The 19,222-nt window shown below is 46.0% G+C and overlaps 1 protein-coding gene across 2 annotated transcripts in view; it reads left to right on the forward strand.

The window, feature by feature from the left end:
- Positions 1-906: 906 nt before the first annotated feature.
- ARHGEF18 (Rho/Rac guanine nucleotide exchange factor 18) overlaps positions 907-19,222 on the forward strand; it is a 1,645,252-nt gene continuing 1,626,936 nt past the window's right edge. For both annotated transcript variants that reach the window (XM_069649229.1, XM_069649230.1), the window contains exons 1-2: positions 907-1,006; positions 3,365-3,524. In XM_069649229.1, the coding sequence (XP_069505330.1) occupies positions 3,443-3,524 (82 nt within the window). In that variant the 5' untranslated portion in view covers positions 907-1,006; positions 3,365-3,442. The remainder of the gene's footprint in view (positions 1,007-3,364; positions 3,525-19,222) is intronic.

Consider the following 19,222-nt stretch of genomic DNA (forward strand, 5'->3'; position numbering starts at 1 on the left):
TCGTACACAAGTGTTTCAGAGCGCGACAAGGCAAGAGAGGGAAACGGGAGAAACAAAACAAGGCTCTTACTAGGCCCAGTGACATTGAGAACGATCAAGTGCATGGGAAAGGGAAAGGGGAAAGGTGCATGGAAGGGGGGAGAAGTGGAAAGTGCGGAGCAGAGGAGAAACAGATAAATAAGAATAAATATATAAAATAAATACATAATAAAGACAATACATGGTGGTAGTGCAGCCAGCAAGTGGCAAGTGCTGGGTTTAAGGCACAGACAGGGTATATCTGATAAGTGTGGAAATAAAACAAAGGAGAAAGGGGTTGGGGGACTGTATGGGTACAGATACAGATCCCAGTGCAAGGGGTGGCCTAGAGGAAGTACAGGAGGTGGCAAGTTGAGCAGGTACCTGGGCCCAGAAGACAGAGGGTGTCCGGGTGCACGGTGCAGAGAGAGAAACAGATCAGCACAGGAGAGGAAGAGAGAAGGCAGAAGCAAAAAGGAAGGTCTTGAGGTGCTTCTGGCACCGGAGATGGTTCTCCTCAAGTTTCAGAGTGGCAGTGAGGCTGTTCCAGAGGGAGGTCCCAGCCCCAACATACTATTAAGGTATACAGTGATGATTTTATGATTTTCGATTTGCTCTAGAAAGGGGTGGTAATCCTGTTACTGCTACTTTTTAGTGCACCAGCAAACTCTAAATGAGGCCCACATTGTTGCAATTTTCCCACCAAATTGCACTGCTATGCTCACTACGCTACAGTATAGTAAAAATAGCAACAGTAAATGTAGGATAACCGTTGTTTTGATATTTGATTAATTGCTATCACGGTATTAATGAATCGCAAAGCATTATTTTGGCGGTGGTGTTCGTTAGCTATTCACATATATGTCCTTTGGCCTCTTACAGGAATGTTGAAAGTGGAAAAAGTGACAAGGCTGAAAAAGGAACGAAAGTAAAAAGGAGGCTGAGCAACCTAAAGAACCGCGTGACGGGAACCTGGCAAAAAGATAAGGTACCCGGGTCACAATGCATTAACTTGCACTGCACTAGCCACGAATCAAAACAGAGAGCTGCGCAAGCCCATGCGTTACCTTCCCTTGCACTGGATAAGGTTCAAAACAAGCCCATGCGCCGCCTTGCACTGCACTAGCTGGGTCTCAGAACAAAGAGATGTGCAAGGCCAAGAGCAACATGGCATGGCAGTATTCGCGCCTCAAAACTAAGAGGTGTGTGTGCCCATGCGCAACCTCGCACTGCACTAGCTGGGGCTTAAACTAAAAAGATGCGCAAGACCATTCACATCGTTGCCCTCTACTAGCCGGGGTTCAAAACAAACAGAACTTTAAAAACACTAACAGGGCTTCAGTAGAACTGTTCTGGGATTCAAAACGTTAGTAATATCGGTGAAACTGATTGCAAGTGACTGCTTGACGCTTGACTGAGAATGCGTTTGCTCCTGGGAAAACGTGAATTACCTCCAGGTGCGAGACAGTTCGTCGGACAACGGACTTAGGACCTGACTGTTCGGAAGAAGAGGGAAAGGTGGGATTTTCGGGTTCTTATATATGGCGAGGTGTACTTCTGGTTTCTGTTGAGGCTTGGGGAGGCCACCGTTGACATCTGTAAAATACTGGGCTCTGGGACAGTTGGTAGGGAAGAGCTTGTTTAATGGTGGTTACAGTTTGCGTGTATGTGTAGACCTTTTCCAAGAAGGATGTGTGGTTGGTTTCATAGGCACCTCTGTGAAAATAATTGAGTTTTTGAGGCCATGTTTTGGCTCTACTTGGTCGAGTAGCGTGGGGTGGTTGAGTGGTCCTTGGAATACCAGTTGTAATAATGAAACAGGAAAGAGGTTATCTTGGACAAGGTTTAATGAGGATCCAACACTGGGTTCGTGGGGGCGGCAGAAGCTAATAGTTGAGGAGCACCGACAGAGCTGCATGCACACACGTGATAGTGCTGCATGCACACATGGGATAGTGCTGCATGCACACACGTGATAGTGCTGCATGCACACATGTGATAGAGCTGCATGCAGACATGCGATAGAGCTGCATGCACACACGTGATAGAGCTGCATGCACACACGTGATAGTGCTGCATGCACACACGTGATAGTGCTGCATGCACACATGTGATAGAGCTGAATGCACACACGTGATAGTGCTGGATACACACACATGATAGAGCTGCATGCACACCCGTATTCTGTACTGACACAGCAGACGTTGTTCTATATTGAAGGACGTATACCCTTTGAGAAGGAATTTCTTCCTCCGGTACTAGCAGCAGATAGGTGGGGCTGTGATTGTAAGGATTGAGACATGCAAGCAGCGATATATTGCGGTTTTAGTGCTGGAAAGCGAGGCGCATTGCCAGCGCCATATTGGCATCCAGGATTGTAAAGGCAGGATAGCATGGATGTTAAGGAGGTTTATACAGGAATCTGCATGGATGTTAAGGAGGTTTATACAGGAATCTGCAGCTAGAGTAGCTGGGTCGGCAAGTGGGCATTGGGTCCTCTTTGGAGAGTTGCATGGTAGTCTGTTATACCTGAGGGTGCAGAAGTTAGAAGTGAAACCTCTTTGCGGTGATTCCTGGTTCATCCGGGCAGCAAGGGGGACGGGTTGTAAAGGCCATCCTAGGATTTGTAGCCCTAACCCAGCTGCATGGGGATTCAAAACTCAAAAGGCACCCGCTGGAAGCTCATGAATAATGGTCATGTCAAGGCTTGCAGCAATCAGGCTTTCAGGGTTCCATTTACCCTTAAGAACAGGACACACGTGCGTCTGGAAGCTGGGCGCCTCAATCGAAAGGGACTCTTCTAGAAGAAGAGCAGGCAGGGACCAGGCAAGTGATCTCATGAGGGCCAAGCCTTCCTTTCATTTACTGTCGGAAATCACAGGGGTGGAACTAGTGTTTGGGTGACGCCTGAAGTCTTTAGTTGATCAAGAAGATGGCTGCCTATGCACGAGCAGACCACTCCCTGATCTAGCCAGTATGTTCTCTTCTTTTCCATTTAAAGGTAGGCTGACCTACCAGGACATTAATGAACAGTAGTCAGGCTAGTATCCCTGGAAGATCAACCAGGCCGAGACAGGACCACATCTAAGTGACTGTGTGCCCTGCTCGTCTGAAAGGCCTCTAGAACCCTGGCATAATCAGGTAGATGTAACTCTGCCCTGACCATACTGCCCTTTCAAAGGCTCTCAGCTCTTCTTGACTGGTCAATTTCTATGTAGCAAAATCACCTAGCTCTACATTTAGAAACTATTTTAAAAGATTAAATTTAAAGTAACTTTATTATGACTTTATCATATGTATCACTTTAGCATTGTTGATATAATTTCATTGTTTCCTTTCCTTCTAGGGTAAGACCAAAGAGCAGCAAAAAGAGAAAGAAAAGGAAAAAGACCCCAAGGACAGGGCAAAAAGTGCACATCAGTTGATGCCGGGGACATTTTCCAGTGGCACAAACTGCACACTGTGCAGCAAACCCTTGATGAACAAGAATGGTCTGCAGTGCTTGAGTGAGTACCACTGGCTGGCACAGCTTTCACTCACGCTCACACCGTCGCTGCACTTTCCTGCACTACGACTCAGCTGGCACAAGTAATGCCCTCTCACCCACACACTGGCAGCTGGCGCCATTCTCTGCTTCAGAGCTATGTGTGGAGACAAGCTGGTGCTCTAAGGAATGCCTGAGAACCTATCCCATGGCTTCCATCAAATGTATGGAGTATGTGTGGGCCCTCAGGAGAACTCTCCACTAACGTCAGTGAGATGTTATGAGAAGGACACATTACTCAAATGCCTCGGTTCCAGCTCAGCAGACCTCATAGTCTGTTATCATCGAAGGAACAGGGCTACCATTGGCTGGGCATTGGGGTAGGTAGCTGAGGCACAGGGTGTAAAGTGGCAAACCCAGCCAGAACTCAGAGTACTGACTCCATCCCTACATATAGTCCTATGCTTCATTTGAGGAGTGACCCCTACGGCCGTGGTGAAATCACACAGGACTGTGGGAAGTGCACACAGAGTGGATTGGCTTCAGACTGTATCCCATCACACATTTCTCAGATCCCTGATGGGCCTATCAGAGTTCCTCGGAAGAGCAGCATGCCCCTTCTGGCTTTGCCTCCTCCCCAGATTATACTATCCAATAGCATTCCTACTGTTCCTGGGGAGCGTCATCATCTCCACGTAAGAATGGGAAACGTGAGCGCAGTGCGCTGGTCAGAGCAGGGCCCTTCACCGCCCCTTCAACAGAATATTCCATCCTTACTTTTCTGGTTATTGCAGGTCATGTGTACCTCTTCACACAAATAGTCAAGCTATACCCAATGCCCATGTACCAGCAGGGCTTTACCAACTTCTAACCAGCATAAGGGATCAGCCACACACTGCTCATGTGCCTGCAATACATCACCATCCCCTGGCCAAGAAAGAAGGCTTGCACACTGCTGCCGACTTTGCAAGGTCTTTCACAATCTCCTTATCGGTACACAACACCCACTCCCTTCCCCACCAAACCAGAAGACCCATACAAGCTTCCCGTGCCCCTAGAGGGCTTTATTATCCCCTCACCAGAATAGGAGACTTTTACACGCTGCATGTATGTATGAACAGCATGACTGTTCACTCACAGACCAGAAGGGCGTACGGCAGGTCTGTTTCTGGAGCGCTTCGCCATCTTCTCACCAGAAAAGAACACGTATACCAAGTGCTCTGATCCCTGTAGGGCTGCACAGTTTCAGTTTCTGCACCAGAATAAAAGATGCATACCAACTATTGTCTAGGCAGGATGTCACTCTTCCCTCATTAGCATATGGTGAACCTGCTGCCAGTGCTTGTGATGGGCAGGTACTCTCCGGCTCTAAGTATATGCACTTTTTTTTTTGAGGAGGAGCGCTCCGGCGCTTACCGTAGGGTTGCAGTACTTTAGTAGGAGAGCACTAGCATCTCTCAATAAGAAAGAGGTACTATGGGAGAGTGAACAACAGCCATTCTAACCTCCCCTTTGAAGCACAGGCTGCTACTTTCCTCTTAAGAGCCTCACATTCTCCTCGCCAGAAGTGGGCACAGACACTCTTGTAGTTTATAAGAGGGCTGTCATCAGCCCCCTCGCCAGAATAAGAGTTTCTTCAACAGAGTTACTTTCCTTTGCAGTGATCATCTCCTCACCAGAAGTGTACGCAGTCACTCTTCTGGTTCATATGGGGGCTTTTATGAGCCCCTCACCAGAATAAGAGTCCCATCAACAGTTACTTTCCTTTGCAGTGATCATCTCCTCACCAGAAGTGTACGCAGTCACTCTTCTGGTTCATATGGGGGCTTTTATGAGCCCCTCACCAGAATAAGAGTCCCATCAACAGTTACTTTCCTTTGCAGTGATCATCTCCTCACCAGAAGCATACGCTGTCACTCTTCTAGTTCATATGGGGGCTTTTATGAGCCCCTCACCAGAATAAGAGTTTCTTCAACAGAGTTACTTTCCTTTGCAATGATCATCTCCTCACCAGAAGTGTACGCAGTCACTCTTCTAATTCATATGGGGGCTTTTGTAGGCCCCTCACCAGAATAAGAGTTTCTTCAACAAAGTTACTTTCCTTTGCAGTGATCATCTCCTCACCAGAAGTGTACGGAGTCACTCTTCTAGTTCATATGGGGGCTTTTATCAGATGAATGGTCTAAATTTCTACTCATTAGTTGGTATAGGGAGTCAGGAATGGGCACACTAATTATTGAGTAGAGAACATGGGAGGCCCATTGTACCCGTGCCCACAGCGACACCATGCCCAACTCAAAACGGATAGCTGAGATCCAAGGATTCTCCTCCAAATTTCTCCCTCATACATGTTTCAGCGCCATTTGTATGCAAAGTATATGTTTAACTGCCAGAATCCCTCGGGCTCCTGGCAGAAAACAAAACTGGCCCAGCTACCAACTGCAAAGTAAGGTGGTGTGAGAAGAATCTGGCCCAAACTGAATGATAACGGCATGCTGAGGGCAAAGGGGCATCAATGCCAACAGGAAGGCTCTCTCTGTCTACTCTGCAGCCTAGCGGGAGTTATAATGAGCCCAAACCATTGCAGTCACGTCTGAGTATAAGATGACTATCTCAGATACACTCTGTTAGTGAGACTGCTTAAACACACACAACCCCCCCCCCTTCCATACTCTCGATCATCAGTGCATGGTGTAAGCAATTTTGCTCACTCATTTCCTCGCTTCATGCTCTCCACAGCTCTCTGCTAGAGGATCACAGTAACATCTTTATCTTCCCAAAAGCATTCATGTAAAGATGAAAGGTTATAGATGCTTGATGTCCTTCGTCTGTTGGGCTGCTAGACCAAGGCCCAAGCAAGTGCCTGTCACAAAGCTCTACAGTGCCTCTCAGTGAACTGTATTAATCTCAGGATCCGGGCCATTGTCTATGTATAGAATTACAGATGGTGAGCTATCACCTACAGGGACATATGCCACTGAGGGGAATCGTACCAAAATGTCGATCCAACAATTGCGACGGCCGAAAATGCAGACTTTTTTTTACCCCCCCTTACACCACATATATATGTGGGGGGAATAGAATATAATATTAATATGGGGGGTCTGCAGAGGTTTCTCCCTGCATATATATGTGGTGTAAAGGGTTAAAAAAAATCAACATTTTCGGCCATCTCAATAATCACATAGATACCAGTGAGGGGTTCTGAGTGGCATCTGGAAGACAGCAAGAACAAAGCTCGAGTTGTCTATGAAGTCACTTGGAACTCTATGGCTCAATACACAACATAGCTGAAAGATACTCTCGATTATTGTATGTTGTGAATGGCTCCCATGTGTCCATTATCCACTCCTGCTTCCCCTGCACCTTTCCCATGTATCCCCACTGTAGGGGAAAGGAGAGGCAAGAGGGTACTATATAAAACAAAGGACTTACTGGGTTCCCTCTCACATCACCCCACATAAACCCAACCACGAAAAGAATTGCCTGGCTTAGACAATGTTCTATTCCCATGCTGTGATATCATAACAGTTGATTATGAATTCCATAATCCTCTGCCATGACATCAAAGCAGGAGGCTACTGCGTTCAAGGACTTACACCATACTCAGCAAAGAGGTCTATGGCCTGAGACTCGAATATCTTGCCAACCTACTCTGGGCATACCCGGGGCACTGTCAGACCAAACCAACCCAAAAACGATGGCAATATGTAGTGTGCTGAAGGTACATCGGGTGGCGGCCCAAATGTGCAGACTCTCCATGTGTGCCCGTGGAGTAAACTAAAACAAGCTCCTCTTGAAACACATTTTCGGAGCAACGCTGGAATTAATTCCGAAGACGCAGTCTAGAAAAGCGCCTACATGTAACTTTCTAATCGTATTAGCTCACACTGATCGACATTTCACAGGGCATGCAATCTCTCCCCTCTCATCACTGAACGATCTTCCATCGTCGTCTTATGCAGTGCCCATCGCCTCACCATTAAAGCAGGATTCCACTAACTGCGCAGTTCACAGCGTGACATAATGGCGCGCTTCCAATGCGGGTGGCGTGCGCCTTCCTTGTCACTGGTGCCCTCCTGCATGCCTCTACTGCCTCGCTTGCATGGGCGTAATTTTAAGGGGGGGACAGGGGTGTTTACCCCCCCAACTTTCATGGCACACAATTTTATCCCCATTCATTTGGCTGGGGCACCTTTTCTTCAGATGTTATGTCCCCCACCAACATTTTCAGCAAAGTTACTCCACTGCTCGCTTGACCAGAGACCCTTCTAGAATGCATGCAGTCGGTCTGTTTTCCTGTGCATGTGTGTGAACCTGTCGTTTGCGAAATGCACCTCCACGCGGCCGTGCGCTGCCCTTTCCACTGCAGACCATTCCCTGTTCATCTGGACCTTCCTGAATTGGCCGGCAGTTTATGGCAATGTTCCTGTTTCTTTCTCAATACGCTCTCGTGTTTGTACAATGTCTGTGTAGCGAAAGGGAGCCCCGACCCTGCGTTCCAAAGGTCAGTGACCCTCTTTCCTTATTTGCCTCTGCAGTGGATGCCAGGGTGGTGTAAACCTACTTTAGAATGATGGCCCCAGTGTTGATTGTGCCCGAGCGCTGAGAAAGTAATTGTGATAGCGGGCCAACGTGTGGATTGCACCATTTTTGCTGTTGGTATGTCATAACAATGGGTTGTAGCATTCCGTGGCGGGGACACACAGCAGCAAGAAACCTACAACAACACTTTATTGTCCTGCTGGACTTTGTTTTGAAGAGTATTCAATTATTGGCAAACATGCATGGAATCACCTTAGGTACAGTACCTGCGTTTTCTGCAGACATGCGGGCATATGCTCTGGTAGCAACATGGATATCACAGGTATTTCAATGTGTGATGGTATGCAATATACACACACACACACACACACACTCACACTCACACACACACACACACACTCACACTCACACTCACTCTACACGGCCACAGTAGTGGCCGTGTAGTTATGGTTAAGTTGCTGTTTCCATAGGAAGAGCATATATATATATTAATATATACATATATTATATTTCTGAGGCTTGTGGAATCTGCTTAGATCACATGCTGTGCATAGGCCGACATCTAGTGGAAGCTGCGGAGTATTACAGTTTGTTTTTTGAAACTCGAAAAGGGGCGTCGAACTAGGGCGTGCCAGTAATACTATACCTACCTAGTGTGACGTCCACGGTATCCATGATCCCTCACGCGTGTAGGACCCTCAGATTGTTTTTTTCTGCCATACTTGTCAGAATCATAGTTGCGGAGTTCCCTGCTTTTAGCCATTTATTATAAATTTCACAAAAAACCCTGTTCCTCAAATCCCACGTCCAGATTCCGAAGATCGATGCCGGTACTGGATGACGAACAGCCATCGAGACTGCACAACGGACTTTGGGCCTAGGAAGGCCCCTGGCCTCGGCCCGGGCCTCAGAAGGCCTCTTGCCACGGCCCTGCAAGTAGGGAGAGTGGGGTTGGACATACTCACACTCGTTTATTTCCTACATACACTCGCCTGCTGCCAGATATTAACATATGGAGAGTACTCCATTTAAATTCTGCCCCAAGTGCAACCGTAAATTCCCGTGGGTAGATAAGCATAACACCTGTAATCTGTGTCTTCCTAGGGATCACCCCGAAGCAAATTGCAGAGCTTGTAAGCTCTTCAAAGCAAAGACACTTAAGGACTGCTCCACCAAACGTTGGGCCCACTACGCCAGGCAGCTCGAGGCCATGGACGCTGTGGGTTCCTTCAGTAATGGCAGTAACGCGGCCGTATCGGACGGCGAGGGCACAGGGGTGTTGTTAGGCACCCAATCACAAGCCCCTGACCTCGGAGGACTGTCCGGCGGGCCAGTTATGGTGACAACACCCGGCGACAAGAACACTACCCACACACCTTCATCTAAGCACACTAACCCCACCCGAGACTCGACACGCGTGTCGAGTGATCGGCAGAAAAAGGCACAGAAAGAGCGGTCCGCAGAATCAGTGTCCTCTGGGTGTTCCAGGTCACGGTCGCCTCATGACACACAGCAACCATCTACGATTGCTAAGAGTGCCACATTACCTAAGGTCGCAGAGGTATGGTCATCAGAAGACGAATCCAACCTCTATCCCCAAGCAGCACGTTCAAAGTCGACTCAGGCAGTTCGTTCGACATCTGGCTCTGAGTCTCGACATCCCTCCACTAAGACTCCAGAACCTCGTGAACCCAGCTCCGAATCTCGACGCCAGGCATCGAAAGATTCAGGGAAAGCCAGAGAGTCAGAGAAACATGCCTCTACACCAGGTTCAGAAGGAGAGACACAAATCTTTAGAGAAACACAAATCTTTAGAGAAGTCCAAGACCCCTGACCCTGTCACTAGGCCTAAGGTTGTCCCTCCCACTCCCCAGGATATGGGAATAGAAGAGGAACCACAGCAGGAAAGGGTCATACCCAGTTCCAGAGAATGGAGCTCGGAAGACATCGACAGAGTGATAAAGAGAATGTCTTTTATGGCAAATGTTTACGAGAAAAACCCTGATTACTTCCAGAGCTATCAGAATACCCCTTCTACCTCTACCCCTTCAGGATCCAAAGACCGTCATCCTCCTGCTAAGAGACTCCGTACTGAGACTCCAGTTCAGGGGTTGATTTCAGACCCATTCTCTATTGAACCTTACCAGCAGTATGCTGAAGATCCTGAGATACAAACACTGGACGACCAGGCAGGGGTCGACTATTATGGAGACGATGAGGACCAGGATGAGGAGGAGGAAGACAAGGCAGATGCCTATAGTCTCGACTCTCCTATTCCTAAGGACCCACCGGTGAATGACTCACCTGTGAATAATCAGCCATTACTGAACAAGGTCTTAGCTAAAGCTGCAGCCCACTTTCAGATAGACACTCAGTGGGCTCAAGAAGAGAGGGACTTTGCAGAGAGAATGATGGGGGATAAAAGATCCATTGCCCAAGCCATACCAATTCTGAAGTCTATTCAACACAGAATTGACCCTTCTCTGCTCACCCCTAATCTTACCCGGGCAGTTAACCCAAGAATAGAGAAATTATTCAGGGCCGCCCCCTCAGACCCACTTTACATAAGTGGTCAGCTTAAACCCGACTCATTAGTAGTCACAATCACCAGGAAGAGGGCGGGGACACCTCTAGCATCTTCTGAAGCTACCCCAGACAAGGAGAGCAAAAGGATATATGGGCTAGGAAGGAAGGTGGCTTCCACTTCCGCTTATCAGGCAAGAATTGCTAATACCACCACTCTGCTGGCAAGTAGCTGCCCTCATTTCCTCCACACCTGAACCTCTAAAGAGCCAGTTGGCCCAGATTGCGTCGGAAGGAAGGTCGGTGTCGGGATGCATTCTCAAGACTACCTTTTCACGCAGCAGACAATGCAGGCCGGCTTATCGCAGAGAGCACAGTAATTAAGAGACACGCTTGGCTGAGTCTTGTTTGGAAAAGCAGTGGAGGAGGCACTCAAAACAGCCAAGGATGAATATGACACCCTAAAGTCCCTTGGACAAATAAATAATAAACCCACAAACCAACGAGGGAATAATAATTTTTGTCGCTCTCGCAGCCAAAATTCCGAGAGAGGGTCTAACTATGTTCAAGGCTAAGGAGCATCATGGGGAGGCAACCAACAGGCTACCGAGTGTTTCGCCAGAGGTCAAAAGAGGGGCAGAGGGAGAGGCATCCCAGGTAGAGGCACTACACCTCCCAACAAACAGTGACATTCCGCTCCGGGTCCCTTCCCATGCATCCCTAGTAGGGGGGCGCATTTCCACCGTCACCCACGCATGGGAAGGGATCACTTCAGGCAGATGGGTGCTGTCCACAGTGTCCGCGGGATACTGTATCGAACTGTTGGAACGCCCACATGACCATCCTCCAAGACAGAAAATACACTCCTTGGAGCACCAAAAAATCCTCCTCGAGGAGATCGTCATTCTTCTTGCAAAGGGCGCGATAGAACTCGTCCCGGCAAACCAGGTAAACAAGGGTATTTATTCAACTTACTTCCTTGTGCCAAAAAAAGATCTAACAATGCGCCCAGTATTAGACTTACGCCCTGCAAACAAGAATGTCAAGCCTCAAAAATTTCGCATGACTACACTCCAAGAGGTAATCCCCCTACTAAAGAGAGGAGATTACATGGCAACATTGGACATGAAAGATGCCTATTTTCATAATTCCATGTTCCCAGTGCACAGAAGGTTCTTGCGTTTCAAGGTAGACAGCCAGCACTACCAGTTCAAGGTGCTGCCCTTTGGTATAGCCTCGGCTCCAAGGGTCTTCACCAAAGTACTGGCAGTAGTGGCGGCACACCTACGCAGGGAGGCATCCCAGTGTACCCTTACCTGGACGACTGGCTCATCACAGGGGAAACCCCCGTAATTTGCAGATCGAACATTCAAAGAACTATCAACCTCCTCTTTCAATTGGGCTTCTCTATAAATGAGAAAAAATCAAGCCTGGTGCCAAGCACCTCAAAACAGTTCCTAGGGGCTGTTCTAAACACCCAAGAGGGGTTGGCCTTTTCATCAGAGGAAAGAATTCAGAATCTGTTACTGCAAATTCCTCAATATCAGTCAGGTCGCCAGATAAGAGTGTGCAAAGCAATGTGTATACTAGGCATGATGGCATCATGCATTTACCTGGTTCCCCACGCGCACTTGCGCATGCGTCCCATGCAAGAATCATTGGCGAAACAGTGGTCTCAGGCAAGTGGTCCGTGGGACGATCTAGTGGTCGTTTCGCCAACACTAGTACAAAGTCTTCGCTGGTGGACAAGAGAGAATCCCTTTTACGATCCAGAAATACAGGCCGTAGTCACAACAGACGCATCCCTGTCAGAGTGGGGAGCACACCTCCTTCAGCACACAGCTCAGGGTCTCTGGTCTCACACAGTGGCTCAGAATCACATCAACCTGCTAGAACTTCTGGCAGTCTTCTGAGCGCTTCGGACGTTCGAACCTCACCTAATCAACCTGTCGGTGCAGATCCTAACAGACAGCACGACCGCAATGTTTTACATAAACAAACAGGGCAGCACTCGTTCGCCGAATCTGTCCAGGCTTGCCCAGAAAATTTGGATATGGGCACTCAGACAGAACATTTACCTTTTGTCTGAACATGTTCCAGGGGATCTCAATTCACTAGCGGACGCTTTGAGAAGAGCTCCCCTCCCAGAAGAACACGAATGGTGTCTACATGAAGAAGTCGTAGGAAACCTCTTCTCACAGTGGGGTTTCCCCACTATAGATTCACCACAAGCGAAAACAAACAATGCCCAGGATTCGCATCCAGGTTCCCCCAGCCAGGCTCCAATGGGAACGCTCTATGGATGAACTGGTCAGGGATGTTTGCCTACGCTTTTCCACCAACTCCTCTGATGAGGAAGGTGGTTAACAAGGTACACAGGGAATCGATGACGCTCATGCTAGTTGCTCCAATGTGTGGCGAGACAACCGTGGTTCCCGCACCTGCACAAACTGGCGGTGTGCGAAACCATCAGACTCCCGTGCTGGTACAACCTACTCCCCCAGCACGGAGGACAAACAGTGCATCCTCAACCCAACTCGATGAACTTGGCAGCATGGCTCCTGAAGTCATAGAGTTTGGCCATCTCAATTTACCACGGAGGTGTATGGATATCTTAAAAGAATCAAGGAAACCTAACACAAGTCACTGTTACTTTGATAAGTGGAAAAGATTTGTAATTTGGTGCCAGAATATACAAATCAACCCAGTTGATTGCACTCCTTCCAATATTGTCACCTACATGCTCCACTTACTGGATGCAGGGTTGGTATTTAATTCATTCAAAGTACACCTGGCGGCGCTGTCAGCCTACACCACCTCCCATAACAAGGTGTCATGGTGGATGGTGCCAGTTGTCAAAGACTTTATGGAAGGGGTGAAGAGACTCCACCCTCCAATTTCTAACTCACCACCAGGGTGGGACCTTAATGTGGTGCTTGCTAAACTCATGGGACCCACCTTTGAACCCATGCATAAAGCTAGTCTCAAACACCCGACTTATAAAACTGCCTTTTTAGTAGCCATTACATCCAGAAGAAAGGTCAGTGAAATTCAGGCTCTGTCAGTTCTTTCTTTAGTATACATAAAGATAAACTGGTTTTACAAACTCTCCCTAGGTTCTCACCTAGGTTTATTTCCAAATTCCATGTTAACCAGTCATTGAGCTACCAGCTTTTTTCCAAGAACCCAAAAGCTCTGCTGAGATGAAACTACACACACTCCATGTGAGAAGAGCGGTCCTCTACTACGTAGACAAGACCAGACCGCTAAGAAAAACAGATCAACTGTTTGTCTCCGTAGCTACAGGCAGAGAAGGAGATTGTGTTTCTAAAGGCGCCATCTCTAAATGGATAGTTAAATGTATCCAGGTGTGCTACTCCCTTTTAGAAAAGACACTGCCTTTTACGCCAAGGGCCCACTCACTAGAGGTACTGGGGCCACTCTGGCTTTCATTCCAAATGTACCCCTTGACACCATTTGCAAAGCAGTTACATGGAGCTCTATTCACACTTTGACTCAGCACTACTGCATTTACACTCATTCCAAGACAGATACTCAAGTGGGACAAGCGGTTATAAGACATTTGTTCGCTCATGACCCTTCTCACATCCCACCTCCTTCTTCTAACACTGCTCGCTAATCTATGCACAGCATGTGAACCAAGCAGATTCCACAAGCCTCAGAAGGGATACATTACTCACCGTTATCGTATTTCTGATGCTTGTATCTGCTTAGATTCACATGCGCCCGCCTTTCCTCCCCTCTGAGAGAAGGCGCATGGATGCTTGTAGTCTTATCTATATGCTTGGAAACTCTGTACTCACGCTACTCCTCATGCTACCTCATGTCAGAAAAAATACAATCTGAGGGTCCTACACACGTGAGGGATCATGGGTACAGTGGACATCACACTAGGGATAGTATTACTGGCATGCCCTAGTCCGACGCCCCTTTTCGAGTTTCGAAAAACAAACTGTAATAGTCTGAAGCTTCCACTAGATGTCATGTCGGCCTATGCACAGCATGTGAATCTAAGCAGATACAAGCATCAGAAATACGATTACGGTGAGTAATGTATCCCATATCATATGTAATATATATTTTATAGGAATGTATGGCAAAGGTCAGTTATGTGTTTCATATACGATATTAACATGCATATGTAAAACAGGGCATATGTGTGTATTGTATAAATGATATATATTTAAAGACAGATATATGTATATTTATATGTACATATAGGGCCTGATTCACAGACGCGTTTTATAAAGGCGAAATCCCATAGGTAAACGCTCTGTGAATCGGGCCCATAGTCTCTCACAAAGTAGCGCACGTCAAACCTTACTGCTGATAGGTGCTACATTACAGTAGGAGTGTACTGTATCAGAAAACAGGTGCAGCACATCATTATGCTCCATTTCTCTCTGTGCACCAAGGGATGTACCAGAAACAATGAAAAAAGCCATTACAAATGCCTCAGAGGGCACCTAAAGCCTACTCACACCCCCACCCCTACACAGTTTTTGGAACAATCAAAATAGGGTCTAAAAGTCTAGCACTTTGATGTTCAAAATAAAAAAACACTGACAAAATGCTGCCATCACAGTCACGCCTCCTAATCTGGCCTTAATGGATCCGCCACAAATTTTTCTTTCTGTCTCAAAGAAAACAACACTGTTAAAATGAGAGATAAATCACACAAAGTCAAATTTTTGATAACTTTTAAAGAATATGCTGAGATTAGCTTTCAAAGAACTAAAAACCTCTTCTTGAGATGATGGTTTGAAACAATCTGATTAAGATGTCAATGGGACTGTGAAAGCTAATGCCTGTACAATCTCAACATATTCTGTTAGTTAGTGCAATAAAAGGGATTGATCTTGAATTGTTTTGTGATTTCAATACTGGATTAACAAAGCCACAAGCTTACTTTGCAAGGAAATATATAAATGCTTCCGTTAAGTATGTATCCATGTACTTTATTCCTCTATACAATTAATTCAGCACAATGGCCAAATATGGCGACTTGTGATGGACGAACCTTAATCAATGAAAAGCTTACAGAACTGACTCATGAAGGGAATCCATCCGATTGTTTTACTTCAATTGTGGTCAAACCAGTTTCAACCAGAAACACATTGTATTATGAACCAGAATGAACTGATGAGAATCTGAATGAAGTCGTAGTATAACATTTTTTAGTCAAAATGAATTAAGTGAAAACAGATAAAGCTGTTAAAAGTTTGAGCTGGGAGAAGCCAAGAGGTACTGTTAGCTATTCAAACTGGTCAAATCGGAATTTAAATAATTTGCTTCCAGCTCAAAATTTGAGTCAGTTTCAATGCCCATTGTTTGGGTAGGTGTGAAGCGAATTGGAGCCGATTCACTCATCCACATCGATAACTTCACTAGTCAGCTTTTGTAGTAGGCTTCTTCTGACTCATATAACAGAATTTCAGGGTTGTAGCAGCTTGTGTTTAGGGGTGTAGCAGATCGTGCTGAGGATGCAGAAGGCCACTTTAGTGAATACACGTGTATTGGTCTATCAACAAGAAATGATATCAGATGTACCAAAGGAGGATTCGTGTTGTGTTCTAAGTTTCAGCCGCGTTCGCTTTGGAACATATGGCTCGTGTACAGAGGTCAGTTGGTGGAAGACTCCTGGACAGGGAGCAGCCTCTTGTGCACGCCATTTCAATAAATATATTAAATATTGGAGGGTAGAGGGGCACTAATCCATTTAATGCATTTCAGTTCCCTTGCAAGGGAGTGAGTTCGTAATATGTATGTCTGATGGTTATTGTAAGTGGGATGGATATATGTACTTCAGGTGTAAAGGTACGAGGAATGTCTCGAAGCCACTGGAGACAAAAAGGAAAAACTGAAGCGTGACTTGTCATGTGCTGACAAGTAGTCCCAAGATGCACTCCCTAGGGATATGATTATCCCAATTTGTATTTCAATCCGTTTGTCGTGACAAATCGACTGAGCGGGTTGCCTCGAGGTGTGGTGTTAAAATAAGGCATTCAGTGTTATTTCGAGGTCTATTCAATTCAAAAAGATTCAAAAAAATATTTTTCTGTGGCCCATGTGTGCATTACATTATCACAATGAGGGCTGTCTATTGGCATCAACCTAATATCAGCCAGTTCGTGAGTGGGAAAATGAAGAAACAACGTTTTCCAATTCAATTGATAATTTTACAAAATATAAGGTACGGAACAAATATTCAAAGGAAATTACAATTAAACAAAAAACAACAGTACAGGTGTCCCGATACACTCAATACATGTTCTTCATTTGTACAATGTGTTACATCACATAGTTGTTTTCCAAATCTCACACAACTTAGTTGCATATAGTCCTGCACATAATTGTTCCAAATGTATATGCTCTTTCACATATGGTAGGCTGATTCAAGGATGTTGAAAAAAATGCTGACGCGTTTCGGAAACAATCCTTCTTCAGGGATAGTAGAGCCTAATATGATTTATGTGCTTCAACCTTCCTTGTCAAGATGTATACCTGAAAGGTAACACATAGAGAAAGCATTTTAGGGGTAATTGCTAATCAATAATATGGCAACAGTAGTTCAGTGAAAATGTAACTGGACCAACATTAAGTACACTTTGAAAATACTTGAGAGCTGTATTCCACTTCATACAGCAGCGAAATAAGTATGGATTATAGCTGCTGAAAGATCGGCAGTACCAAATTGATTGTGTCCTGGACAAGCTGCTCGGGTTAGAATCATGTGGTGTGTAGCGGGTCAGAAGGATCCGTCTGTAATCGTGTGTCTTACAGGTGCAGGGACAGAAGACGTTGTCCAGACCTATAGGGTATACAAGGAGAAGCCTAAGACGAATATACAGTTGTAGCTAACTGAACTGAATTGCGCATTTGCTTCTATGTGTTAGTCTGCTAACGGTATATGTTCCTCGATTAACATGTGCGTTAGGCGAATGCCGTGGGTTCCCCTGTAGTTAATACACTCATGCTGCATGCCACATTCGCACTACTCGGAGCGAGATTGGTCTGAACCTTGATACAATTTTCTGAACGTTGTATAGGTGTTGGTGTCCGTCACCCATGTTATATTTCTAATAAATCATTTGTGTCGTGATGTAAATTACAGTGACCGTACCCGATAGAGGCAGTCATCATGCATCATCAAGTGGACCCACGGCTTAGACCGTGGCATAATATCAATGGAAGCATTAAAACTTACCAAAAACAGCGACGGTCCCCGCCGAATGCCCTTCTCCTTTGTGCCTGAGGCGCGCTGAGTTCCGTAATGCTATGGTTGCCAGGCGATGGCAGTGAATGCGCGCTCCGTCGCCCGGGAACCATCTTGGTGTGGGTATGTGCGCGTAACTATGGTGACACGTTACTACATGCTGTTGTGTTGGAACTCTAGTGTCACTGACTAACTGATCCCGAAGCGAATACACTTAAGGATGTAAGCAAACCAGCGTGATCATTACTTATGTGTGATCTGAAGCAAATCCAGTTGAGGATTTAAGCGTGATCATTACTTGTGTGCGATCTGAAGGTGATGTTTACAGTAGACTGTTGAAATGAAGTTACTGGTGGGCAGGCGGAGGGGCAGACAGCTGAAAAAGGTTGGCTGGGTGCCCCTCCCCTATCCAAATTTAGAATAAACTATGTATTAGCTGCAGTTACGCCGTCTTGTGGTACATCCATGTGAGTCTAATGTGTATTTGTGCGACACCCTCACGTTGCCCCAACGCGTAAAGGAGTACAGCGTGTGGGCGCATAAAATCAGTACCTAATGGAGTAGTTACTCACCCCCTTGTTTGCAAAGATGGTCTAACTATCCAAGCACCAGGGTAACCTCTAGACCACAGTGAAAGTAGGGCGACACTTCTGTATCGCTTTCATGTTGCATGTAGGATAGCTGATCCTATGTGATTTCATGTCATAACGTAATATTCTCATTCGTTAGAGACAAATTCTTGGTATTGTCATGAAAAACAATGAAAAATAATGGGAAACAATGAGAAACACTTGCTAACAACATATTACATTGTAATACATCATTCCTTTCACCATGTTTATGCTCAAACGGATCGGGTAACCTCTAGTCAACAGGGTAACCTCTAGTCAACAGTGGAAGTAGGACGACACTTCTGTATCGATTTCATGTAGCATGTAGGATAGCTGATCACATGTGGTTTCATATTCAATATCATAACATGATACTCTCATTCGTTAGAGACAAATTCTTGGTATAGTCATGAAGAACAATTGTTCACAACATATTACATTGTAATACATCATTCCTTTCACCAGATTTGCACTCAAATTTATCGGTGAAGCAAAGGGTAAATCGCAACAATTCAAACAAAACACATCAAGTCTTTTTCAAAGTTCATTCCCCTGGGCTGCATTGAGTCTAGTAGGTCAATCCACAAGGCCTCTCTTTGTAACAATGTTCTACCATTGTCACCTCCTCTGCTTCCCAAAGTCAATTTTTCAAAGATCACACATTTTAACTGGGCTACAGTGTGTCTCGCCTCAAGAAAGTGTGTTGCCACTGGAGATTTAAACATTTTTGTGCGTATGTTGGGCTTAAGCTCCGTGCATCCTAGCATGGCTTTTCTTGTCGTGATGCCTACATAACAGAGTCCA

Source organism: Ambystoma mexicanum, chromosome 1p (assembly GCF_040938575.1).
Source record: "Ambystoma mexicanum isolate Mex_15411 chromosome 1p, UKY_AmexF1_1, whole genome shotgun sequence".
Taxonomy (NCBI): Eukaryota; Metazoa; Chordata; class Amphibia; order Caudata; family Ambystomatidae; genus Ambystoma; species Ambystoma mexicanum.